This window comes from Lathyrus oleraceus, chromosome 3, assembly GCF_024323335.1.
Source record: "Lathyrus oleraceus cultivar Zhongwan6 chromosome 3, CAAS_Psat_ZW6_1.0, whole genome shotgun sequence".
Taxonomy (NCBI): Eukaryota; Viridiplantae; Streptophyta; class Magnoliopsida; order Fabales; family Fabaceae; genus Lathyrus; species Lathyrus oleraceus.
The window spans coordinates 511479979-511492858 of record NC_066581.1 but is presented as its reverse complement, the minus strand read 5'-3'; the positions used below and the strand labels follow the sequence as shown (position 1 = coordinate 511492858).

At 35.0% G+C, this 12880-nt stretch overlaps 1 protein-coding gene across 1 annotated transcript; it reads right to left on the bottom strand.

Annotated features, from left to right (window-relative positions):
- Positions 1-10150: 10150 nt before the first annotated feature.
- On the bottom strand, positions 10151-11744 carry LOC127128502 (AAA-ATPase ASD, mitochondrial-like). The gene has a single exon (XM_051057854.1). The coding sequence runs from the start codon at positions 11700-11702 to the stop codon at positions 10215-10217; it is 1488 nt and encodes a 495-aa protein (XP_050913811.1). The 5' UTR covers positions 11703-11744; the 3' UTR covers positions 10151-10214.
- Between the last annotated feature and the right edge of the window lie 1136 nt (positions 11745-12880).

Sequence of the window (12880 nt, the reverse complement as noted above, 5' to 3'; positions counted from 1 at the left end):
GCCACATGCGTTCTGAGATATCGAAGGAAGAAACCCCATCCACTAGCCGTTTCACCTTTAACAAGAGCAAAGGCAATGGGAAAGACATTGTTGTTGCCGTCTTGTGCAACCTCCATGAGCAAAGTACCCTTGTATTTTCCGTATAACCAAGTGCCATCAATTTGAATAATAGGGTTGCAGAATGCGAAACCTTTGTGCACGGGTCAAATGCCCAAAAGAGACGGTGAAATATTCTATTACCTGTAGCACAGGTTCCGTCTGGCATCATTGCTGACACTGTCTCCATAATTGCCACAGTTCCTGGGACATATGTTTTTAGTGCCCATAAAAACCGTGACAATTCCTTGAATGAATCCTCCCAGTTGCCGAAAATCTGTTCAACAGCCTTTGTCCTCGCAATCCAGGCTTTCTTGTAAGATGGAGTATAATTATATGTTGTTCTGATATGGGATATAATTATACTCACCTTCACTGATGGGTCTTTATTAACCAACGGCAGAATGTCTTGACATATCAAAGTTGCACTTAGTTTACGGTGATCTTGTTCAATGTTAGTTGTAATGCAACTGTGCGGTGGGTCTATTGAAGCGATCTCCCAAGAGTCGTTTTTCTTCTTGTAAGACGCAGTCAAACGAAACTTACAAAGCATGTTACGACATTCAATAACATACCTTCTAGAATCAGTGCGTTTCACTGTAAAGTCAGCAGAGTTGTTCATGTGGAATTTTTTGATTGCCAGAACACATTCTTCTTTGGTACGAAACATGTCTCCCACCTTTAATTCGCCTTCTGATCTCGGATACGGATTATAGAAAACACTGTTGGATGTTTCATCGTCGTGAAGATCCATATTTGTCATATGTTGAGGCGGATTGTAGACATGACTAGGAGGTATTGGTGGTGGTTGATCATCATCTTCGTCGTCGTTGTTCAGCATGTGATCAACCTGTATCTCGGTCTCCTCTTCTTCTTCATCAACGAAATCCACTTCTGCCTTTGCTTCTGGGTTGACGTCATCTGACCATTGTCGATCATCTTCACCAGATTCATCCTGACCGGTTAGTTGATACTGTTGAGATGATATACATGGTTGAAGAGTAATGTGCAACTCAATACAGTTGTAGCCTGAATGTTCATGACTAACAAACATGTATTCAACATCTTCATCGTCTCGTACCTTTAGGGGAAAAAACTCGCATTGACCATTCTCAAAAAATATTGGATTTTGATATGTGATCTTTGACACAATACCCGATCCTATAAAGGATTGTATTCTTTTTCTCAAATGCAAGAAGGTTGTATTTCTCTTGATCGTGATTCTAATGGTATCAGTGTTTCAAAAACAAAAACCATGTAGCTCAGACTCGTATGTTTTACCGTTGCAGTGAACGTTGACACTGTATAATGATGAAGATGACATTGTGCAGATGAAAACTATTTTCTTACTGCAGATGAATGTGAGTGAAGTGTCTTGGATATTGATAGTAAGACACTTAAATAGATGAGTGAAGTGTCTCACATGCTAGCTAGTTCGGAGTGACGTGTCGGACATGCAAGCTAGTCCGAAATGACGTGTCGGACATGCAAGATAGTCTGAGATGATGTGTCAACCATGCAAGCTATCAAGAAGTGACTTGTTCAGCATGCAGGAGACAGGACAACCACGTGTCGGACATGCAAGATAGTCTGAGACGATGTGTCAACCATGCAAGCTATCAAGAAGTGACTTGTTCAGCATGTAGGAGACAAGACAGCCACGTGTCATACATGCAGGCACACACTCCAAATGGATTGGCGCCTCCACTTATTCCTTCTACATGGTCGCCAATTCAAGTGGAGACATCATGCATTCAGACCTCGAAACCAAGCAATCAGACATAGGTCTTGCATGCATGTCCCTATGGAGGCACCAATTTGAATGGCGACCCCTCTTAAAGGTTGTACATGGTCGCCAATTCATGTGGAGACACCATGCAAGCACAACTTTTCATGCTCCCATCCATTTGCCTATAAATACATCCACTCCATCAACACTTCTTCTACACCATCACTCTCACTACTTCCTCTACAATACTTCTTTTACAATTTCATCTTCAACAACATCTTCTAGTTTCATCTACACCAACCCCCCAACAAAATGTCTTTACTCACAATGGGCGAAACACATAGAGGAACGGTTGCAAACATCGCAACATATGTAAGTTTTTTCTTTTGTTAACTTTTTATCTTTCATCTTCACCAACCCCATTTTATTTTGACATACCAACTTAGTCAAGTGTTTTATTCTTTCTTTTATAGGATGTATCAAGGTTTCAAACTCGGGTCCATGAATATGTCCATATGGACCCGATGATTCAACCTTATGTTGAACTCGCCGGTTTTGGTCATATTAGCAAGATTTTGTCTTGGTCTATAGATAACAAACTCATTCTAGTCTTATGCGAAAGATGGAGACCAGAGACACACACATTTTGGTTCCCAACCGGTGAGTGTACCGTGACGTTAGAAGACGTCTACATGCTTTTAGGACTACCTATTGAAGGCAAGGCTATTAATGGTAAGACCAACTATGCAAAATCAATTTGCATGGAGCTCTTAGACACTGATTTGTTAGATGATAATGCTAGAGGTCAAGGTATACTACTCTCACGCCTAAAGTCATATTATAATAGTTTATACTTAGATGAGCATTCTACCGAAGATGCTCGAATAATACAAACTAGGTGTTACATTATGTTGTTAATATGATCGTTTTTATTTCCCGAAGGTAGTGATTCTAGCATACATATTATGTACTTACCTCTACTTAGACATGTAGATAGAATAGGAAGTTATAGTTGGGGATCTGCTTGTCTAGCCTATCTCTATAGCTTGTTGTGCAAAAACTCCCACAAAGACACATCTACATTTTCTGGATGTGCTGTTTTGCTACAAGCATGGGGTTGGTCAAGACTACCGTCTCTAGCACCGGTCAATAACAACCCTTTCACTTTTCCATATGCACAAAAGTAAGTTGTTTAAATTGCTATATCTTTACTTACTTCCTTAAAGTTTATTACCTCAAACTTTTTTTGTTGACTTTTTGGTGTAGATGGTCGGTATGTGGTATGAGTTACAACAGATGTCCGAGACACTGTATTACTCAGTATCGCAACCTGTTGGATCACCTTCGACCGACAGACGTAAGCAAAATAACTTAATTATTTCGTTATATTTTGTTAACTTTTCCTACATTCATTATAATCCTATCTTCTTTAACATTTGAGTTCATTTGGCGTCCATACCTTAATTTGGATCATGACCATGAGGTCAACGCTGAAGACGCAACCGTATGGACTGCATACACACCGATAATACGGTTCACAACTGTGGAGATGCACAACACCGATCGTGTGAAGCTGCAGTTCGGTATGGTCCAGAATATCCCATATTCCCCAGCTAGCCTAGGAGAATGACATCTGCGTAAAGTTAACGACCAATGGAACTTCAATCCATCGCAAAGCTTCACAAGATCGGAGTGTCGCAAATGTAAGCACCATCGTGACCATGTCTTAACTGATGCAGTCATGCCAATTGAGGTAAAACCAAGTCGTACTTATATGGCTTGGTACAGATCGGTTGGTTTCCAGTTCATCGCCGAAGATATGTACTTATACGACCCACACCAGGCAAGTTACACACAAGAAGGATCAACATCTAACCCCCAACAACATTCTCAGCCCGCTTACTCACAACCCCCTATCCGTCAAACTTTCCATTCCACAAACACACAAACATACAACCAAAACATGTCATTCACCCAACCCCAATACCAAGAGCATACCCCATACCACCACCAACAAATTGACCATAAACCTGAGACCCAACATCGCTTCTCACCCACACCATCACCCTACCAAAGTCGCCTTAGCCAAAACACCAACCGCCCCTCCTCCTACCGTAGCCAAGAAGCCCAAACATCACAAAACCAAAACATCCAACAACCCTATCTCTACCAAACACCCCAACAACCTTTCCAACCTTTCCTCGATGCATCATTCACACCCATGTCTCCCTTCAACCGTCCCGGCCGCCCATCCATGAGTCAACCACATCCCAACTTCTCTGGCATGGGTCATGAGCTCAACTACGACGGTACACCACCAATGCATACTGAAGATTATGCTGACTTGTCTGAATACCTCAACGGACCTTCTCCTGTAGTTGGTAGTGACGCTCCTGGCCCCTCAGATGATCAAACACCGGTGCAGAATCGTCAACGTGGGTTAGGGCCAAGGGTTAGGGTAGCTAGAGGATGTGGGACCGGAGGTCGGTTAGGTGATCCCGGTCATCACCATTAGGTTTCTTTGTGTAAACTCCAAACTTTATTAATATCAAGTCGTATTATATCAAATTTATCTTTCACTTATACCATAAAACACAAAAAAAATGCATTTTAGAAGGAGTCTCCAATTGAATTGGCGACTCCTCTTAAAACCTACACATAGGCGCCAATTGGATTGGCTAGGGCAGTTGCCCTAGCCAATCCAATTGGCGCCTCCATTCAAGTTTTAAGAGGAGTCTCTAATTCAATTGGCGACTCCTCCTAAAAGTGGGGTATTTTGGGATTTTTTTTAAAACTAGGGGTATTTTGGGAATTTCCTTGAAAAACTGGGTTATTTGGGTAAAATAACCTAAACAAGTTGTTAATATATATAAATAAGAAGAAAAAAAATTAAAAGCATTATTTTAAGTTTATATCCGTACTTGAAATGTATATCAATGTATCTTTCCTGAAAGTGGAATTAACAAAGCCTCAATTATCTCTAGTTTATGAATTGTCAGCCTTCTTCATTGCTCTGTCGTGTGTATATATAGGCTCCAATAGTAAGTGTGATTAAGGTTGATTTATGGTCATTTATGTTACTATTTCCATATACGTGCATGATCATTATTATCATTAAACTTCTCTTTAAATACATGTCTAAGTGTTAGAAAACCTTTAATGGGTTTACCTATCCACATCAGCGGGACTGAGATGGTCTCATAGCTTAGGGTCGAGTTGACCTTGAAGTCAAGAAACCTATTCCTTATCTCTTTATGGAAGGCTCCTCCTCCTCCCCCCCCCCCCCCCCCCCCCCCCCAAATTTTTTATAGAGTACTCTATAGTGTCTTGGCGAGATTCATGCTTATAAAATCAGCCTTATTGGACCTGAATGTTACTATATGAATATATATATATATATATATATATATATATATATATATATATATATATATATATATATATATATATATATATATATATATATATATATATATATATATATATATACATAAAGTACCTCAAACACGAGGCTTGTAAGTGTCAATTGCTTTGGGTGAACGACCATGATATTACACAGTCCTCCATGCACGAGGTGTGTAGGGGAAAAGTGCTTTGAGTGAAAAATCACGACAATACACAATCTTCTAAGAAAGAGTGAAGTGCTTGAGTGGCAAACTAAACCTTTCTCTTTACTCAAACTCTATCTAATGGTCGACTTTGGATTACTGGTTGACATTCACTCAACCTAGTTATTAGGAATTTTCCATTTACTATCTCTCTTACTCTACCAACTGTAGGTTTCTAAATATTTATTTTAATTTGTTGTAATGGCTAAAAATACCTTGGAAACAAAAATATTAGTCTATGGTTTTTAGTCTCTCTATCTTCCTATGAATATAACTTATTATGTGTTTATTTAAGTAAATGAGAGAGAGAGAGAGAGAGAGAGATTGCATATGAATTTATACTTGTTTGGTGCTTTCGTCCTCATATGTACCTAATTCAGTATTCGATTATGAACCATCAACAATTTATTCTTCCAATATATTTGTTGATTTAGGTTTCTAACAATTCAATTAAAACAAAGATAAACTATAACTATCCAATTTATCTTCTTCATTTCTTCCTGGTTGAACTTGTCTACAACAAGCTCCTCAATCACTTGTGTTCTTCAGTGATCACCATGTTCAAACTTTGTCACACTTCAAATTTGAGTGCTTACTCATTTTCACTTAGTCCCAAACTTTAAACTTTGAGCTCTTTTCTTCATCCTTAACAACTTGATGATCTTTACTCAATCCCAAATTTCAATCCTTGAGGAATTCTTCTTCAACAGATTGAAAGATATACACACACAAAATATGCACACCTGTGGAGAAAAGATTCCTTATCTTTCTCTTCAATGAAGTGACACCTTTTAAAAATAAAAATATGGAGTTATTGTGGATTGAACGCACTCCAGGTTCAACACTTTTCCCATCGGTTATTTAAAAAACCGATGGATAAAGTGGAAACATTTCATGTCGCCCTTCATTACCTCGCATGGATAACCGATGTACAATCCACTTCACGTCCGAGGTGAAATGGGGTTATTTGTAGTGGTGAATGAGGTCTAGATGGAAAAGCTCAAGAGGTTTTGAAGTGGTAACACATTTTTTTGGTTTAAAAGCCACTATTGTTTTCTTTCCCATTTGTCATGCATCACAAAGATTTTCTTCATAAAATTTTATTTTGGATAGACCAATTACTAGGTTTTTGAAAGTTGTTTTATTGATTAAGTCAAAATGGACATGGCCTAAGCGTTTATGCCACGACCAGAAGTCCTCACTCCGGGTGACTAAACACTTGGTACCAATATTTGATACGTCATCTAGATTTATCATATAAGATTATCTATCATAGAACCCTTAAAAATCATCTTCTTGTCGCTTTTATGTTCAATTATGCAATTAAGGGTGTCAAATGTCATAGAATAACCCTTATAACACAATTGACTTATGCTAAGGAGTTTATTTTTAATCCCTTTCATAAACAAAACACCATCTATGATGATTGTGGATGAACTTTCCAGAACACCTTCTCCTAATAGTTTACCTTTATTTTTCTCTCCACATGTAACGAAATTGCGCTCTTTCTTGAAGAAGTTAATGAATAACAACACGTCTTCTATCATATTCCTTGATCAACCACTATATAGGAACCACATCCTATCTACAGTTGTAAGATATTCCTACAAAACAATCAACATTGAATTTTATTTCCCTAACTAATGTTGGATCCTAGGGGGTTAGTGTTAGGACTCTTATGTTTCCATGCCATGAGACAATTTGGAATTTTTACATTTCGAATGTGACATTTAGGCCTAATGTGTCATTTTTTCACCATAATAATGGCACACAACTCTAAAAGAAATGCTCTTTATATCCTTTCTAGTAACATGAGATGTTTTCTATTATGTTTTCCAAAATGTTGCTCATCGTCACTTAAATTAAGAGAGGTAACAGTAAGTGTTCTAGTGAATTGTGTTATTTTTCCCTTTACATTTTCTATTTCAATTTTTAAACTAGGGCAAGTAACACAATCAACTAAGATTTCCTTTTTCATCTAGAGTAAGAGTAATGCACAATTGGCCGTCTACTAAAAATGCATGGTCCTCCTTTAAGGACTCAAAAGCATTTTGAAGTTTTAAGACTTCTCCCTTAAGTTTCAAAATATTTTTCTTTTCAAAGGAGATTTTTGTTAAAGGCTTTTAATGAGTCAGCATGCATTTCATAAAATGCCTCATATAATCATTATAATAAGGTAAAGAAAAAGATTCGAAGTCACTTACATCCGAGTCATTTTTCTTGTGTTACGCCATCAAACAAAGATTAGATACTCCTTCATCTGAACTTAAAGGGGATGATGACGCGTCTTCATCTTCTTCCCAAGCAATATACTCCATTTGCCTTTTGTTATGGATTTTGGATTTGTGGTACGGTTTCTTTTCTTTGCTCTTCGTCAAACTTGGACAATCATTTTTATAGTGGCCGATTTTTCCACACTCAAGGCACGTGTATTGCTTTTCTTCTTTCTTCTTCTCATCCCACTTATTTGAAGTATTCAATTTTCTGAATTTTATTAAATTCATGTTTGAGTATTTTAGACCATTCTTTCTCATATACTTATTATAGTGGTTAACAAATAATCTCATATCTGCCTCTTTTGAAGAATAATCACTCGGGTCATCTTTATCTTCCTCTACTTTGAACTTGGAAGTTGAGACCTTAAAATAGATGCTTTGCTTCTCTTCTTTATTCGTATCCTTGTGCTTTGCATTGATTGCGCTCACTTAAAGTCTCTCCAGTTCATGCTCGTGTTTGTTGAGCTTACCAAAGAGAGTTGACATATCTAGAATGTTTAAATCATGCGGTTATTTAATGATAGTAACTTTAGGCTTCCATTCCATGTAAATAGATCTCAAAAGCTTATTAGCACATTCTTGATTAGAAGTGGTTTTGTCTAATTTCTCAATTTTATTTATTATATGCAAAAATATCATCTACATGGAAGCCACAATTTCATCGGGTTCCATACGGAAGAGTTCGTATTCTTCCGTTAAGGAAATAATCTTATATTGCTTGGCGTATTCAGTTCCCTCGTGGAGAACTTGAAGAGCGTCCTACATTTCCTCATTTATCTTATAATGTGATATTGAAAAATATACATTCATACTCAATAAAGAAATGAATATATTTCTTGCCTTTAAATCATAAAACACCTTTCTAATCTCATCTTCATTCCATTTTTTTGGTGGTTTCTTAACGAATACTCCGTCAATGATATTTTGAGGGACAAAGGTTCTTCTTTAATTGATACCTATAATTGTAAATCCATTAAGGTGTGTGTAAATATAGTTTATCCAATATGCATAGTTTTCACTAGTGAAAATTGGAGCTCTATTATATGCTCCATTTGGGTTGTTAAACCTTATCAAAAAAGCTAACTCTTAATGCCAACTGTTGGTTTGAATATGGGGTGATTTTTTTAGAAGGGGAGTTGAATAAACAATTAAAAATCTCTTCTTTTCAACTTTTAAAATCAGATTGCGCAAGTGGAAACAAATATGGTAAAAAAAAATATGTTTTAAAGATTTTAAACTATTGGAAGAAGATTGTTGCAATACACAAATGCACGTGTGCGCGTGCAAACACACATACAGACACACACACCAATATTTTGAAATGAAGATATGGACAATGCAACAAACAATGGTTAAAACTTCTGTCCAGTTGTTTGATGCACTTGACAAATTAATCAATTTAAAGCAATTCTAAGTTTAATTATTTATAGAATAATCAATAACATGATTATGTAGAATAAATATCATTTGAATCGATTAGAACAAATATGAGAATTTTTTCCGGCAAACAGAAGGAAAATAAGAGTTTGGAAAAATCTAAATGAATCGATTCCAACAAACATAATCAAATCACGAATTTGAAAAACTTCATTTTGAATCGATTTCCGTTGTTGTTTAAATCGATTCCACTAGACCGACAGTTTAAATTGGAACATGCATCATCTTGAAACGATTCATTCAAGGTTGACTTTAGTCAATTTTTTATTATATACATGAAAAACCTATTATTTTTGTGTAATGAGAGATTCAATGGAGTACTAAAAAATTCCAATAAAATATAACACGCAAAACATCAAAATAACGAATAATAACAATTATTAAAGATTGGTGTATTTCTTTTACTTTAAGGACAAGGTGAATCTTTAGGGCAAACTATTATTAGACCTCTCATATAACTTAATAATTAATAGCAATTATTATATTATTTAGAAGGTAGAATGGCTAGTGAGAAATTATTGTATTACTATTAGAAAAAGTTACTTTGTATTAATTATGTAAGTGTATGTTTAAAATAAATTGGAAAATTTGATAGGAAAAATGATCATTTTAGCATTAAAGAAAGTGCAAACCCTAAAAAATCTACTGTATAGTTCTATATTTAAAAGATTTTTTTTTTATTTCTTTATTCCATACCAATTGTATCACTATTCACGACAATTTTTTTAGACAAGAAAATCACTAAAAAAAATTCACAAGCAAAAATACAATACCAGCATGGAATATATATGATAAAAGTTGAATAAAATGTCCATAATAAAGGTTGGTCTTACAAGGCTAGGAACAAGATTTCTACTAGGTATTTAGAAGAAAAAAAACGCAGTGCTATCTACGCCCCCTTTAGCTGCATATACCCCCACCCTTCCTCCATTTATATTACAAATTTAAAGTGTCAATACTACACAAAAATAGTTATTAGTTTATCCTAAAAGAAACAAAGTACGCATTTTCACTTTCAATAATGTAACTGAATAGAAGATTCAACAACAAACAATGTAACAATCACCATCACAAACTTCCACTCACAACAAAACCAATTCCCTTAACATCTTCCACAATTCCAACACTCTCTCCCTTCTCTCCATCTTCACATCCTTCGACCTTCTTCTTCTCAAGTGCTTCAATCAAATTCCTCAAACTAGTCTCAACATCTTCATTCACAGACTTCGGCATCAAATTCTCAGCAACATCAGCAGGTGTCATGTTAACCACTTCCAACAAATCGCCAATCTCGTCAAACAAAACATGCGACTCAATGTCCAAATAATTCTTGACAAGAACCTTAAAAGCCTCAAAACAACAATAAGACAACTCAACGTGTTTGTCCATTCTTCCTCTCCTAATAAGCGCCGGATCAAGTTTCTCCACAAAATTGGTCGTAAAAATTATAATCCTTTCACCTCCACACGCCGACCAAATTCCGTCGATAAAATTCAACAAACCCGATAAAGTCACTTTACTATTTCTACTACTAGTACTACTATTCTCTTCTTCAACATCTTTTTTACTATGATAATAATCTCTTTGTTCCATTACTTCTTCTTCCACATTTTTCTCCTTATTAATCTTCCTTTGGCTAGTAAAATCTAGTGAACAATCGATATCTTCGACAACTATAATCGCTTTACTAGAAGTCTCGATTAGCAACTTTCTTAACTCGATATTATCCTTAACCGCGGTTAATTCAAGATCATAAACATCATAGTTCATGAAATTCGCCATAGCGGCTATCATAGTAGATTTACCTGTTCCTGGAGGACCATAGAGCAAATAACCGCGTTTCCAAGCCTTACCGATTTTCGCATAATAGTCCTTACCATTTCGAAACTTCAAAAGATCTTTAATAACTTCTTCTTTTTTCTTCTTCTCCATAGCAAGAGTTTCAAATGTTGCAGGGTGTTCGAAAACAATGTGACTCCATTTCGATTGCTTGTAGCCATACCAACCGCTACTAGGGTTGTTTGTGTAAAGCTTTCTCTGCCTATTTCTCATTGCAATCTCTTTCCCTTGTTTCAAAACATGTTTGATGTACGAAACCGTTACTAACTCTCTATGCTTTTTATGGAAAGTGAGTTTGTAGTATCGTTTATAATTCGAGAAGGACGAAAAACCATGCGATGAAGTTTCGATTTTGATCGCGGCCCACCAGAGTTTAACACCTTGAAACTCATCTGTGACTTCTTCATCGTCATCTATGCTAAGAACCAATGGATTTTGACTATCTTTCATGACTTCTGCTTTGAGTCTTTTGGCTAGCTGTGAAGAGTTTTCACTAAGGTAGGTTTGAATGAAAGTGTATGCTTCACTTTTTTTGAGTCTTTCGCCTGAAAATTCATGGAATGTGATTTGGATGTAAGGGTGTAAAAGGTTTAGTACTTTTTGTGTGGAGATTTGAAGACTATCTCGAAATGCAGGTGGTAGAAAACGTTCGATTATGGCATACACAAACATCATGGTGGCTAGTATAGAGCCCAATTGTGCCCATACTTTATTCATAGTTTTTTTCTTCTAGTATAACACTTTGTTTTATGTTGCTAAAGACATGAATGGTATATATATATATATATATATATATATATATATATATATATATATATATATATATATATATATATATATATATATATATATATATATATATATATATAAAAGTAAATTTGACATGGATTATTTAATTGTATGAATAATGATCATATAAATTCAATTACATTAAATAACAATACAAAAGAAAAAAAAGGATTCATGAGATGGAGAAAATAAAATAAATAAAAAACTTTAACATTTAAAAATAAATATTTATTTCTCAAATAAAAATAATTATTGATTAAAATAAAATAGATATTATTTTGATAATGATCCCTGAGATGAAAAATTAGTTATCTACGTCGTTATTGAATATTATCCAATTTGATACGATATAAATTATATTTAGATACACATGGAAATTTTAAATGAGTTAATTAATTGTAAAATAAATAATAATTATTTAAACTCAATTCTATTGAATAATCATGAAAAAAGACTTGTGTGAAGGAGAAAGAAGAAAAAATTGACATTTGAAAATAAAATTTTGTCTCTTAAATAAATACAATTGTTGATTAAAAATAAAATAGATATTATGTTGATAATGATTTGTTAGTTGTATGAACAATTTAATAAAATAGTTTGTTAATTTTTTACCAATGACACTACAAGAAAACTGAGCTAAAGCCACATGAAAATCACGTCACTAAAAACGGAGACGTTGTCACGTGAATAACATGTCGCAAAACTTTTAAAATAATACAAAGTTGAAATTCAGTTGGGGTAATTTAATATTTGTGAAAAAATTTTATTGATATCAAATCCTGTCGTTGCTTAAAATTTAAAATAATTAAAAAATGAAATGCGACTTTTCACGTTAGGGAAATTTTAAAAGTTTAAAAAAATATATTGTGACTTCTATTTCACGTCGCTAATAAAATTTCAAAAAAAAATTGAGTGAAAAATATTACCGATGGAATTGGCTCTGGTACAAACACTCTAGCACGCTTTTAAGTAGTGATATGAAAATCACGTTGTTGTGACTTTACCGTTCTAACACAATGTCACATAATGAAAAGAATATCATGTTGTTATTCATTTTGGTAGTGACATGGATTGCAAGTCGCTATGACACCATGTAAAACCAACTG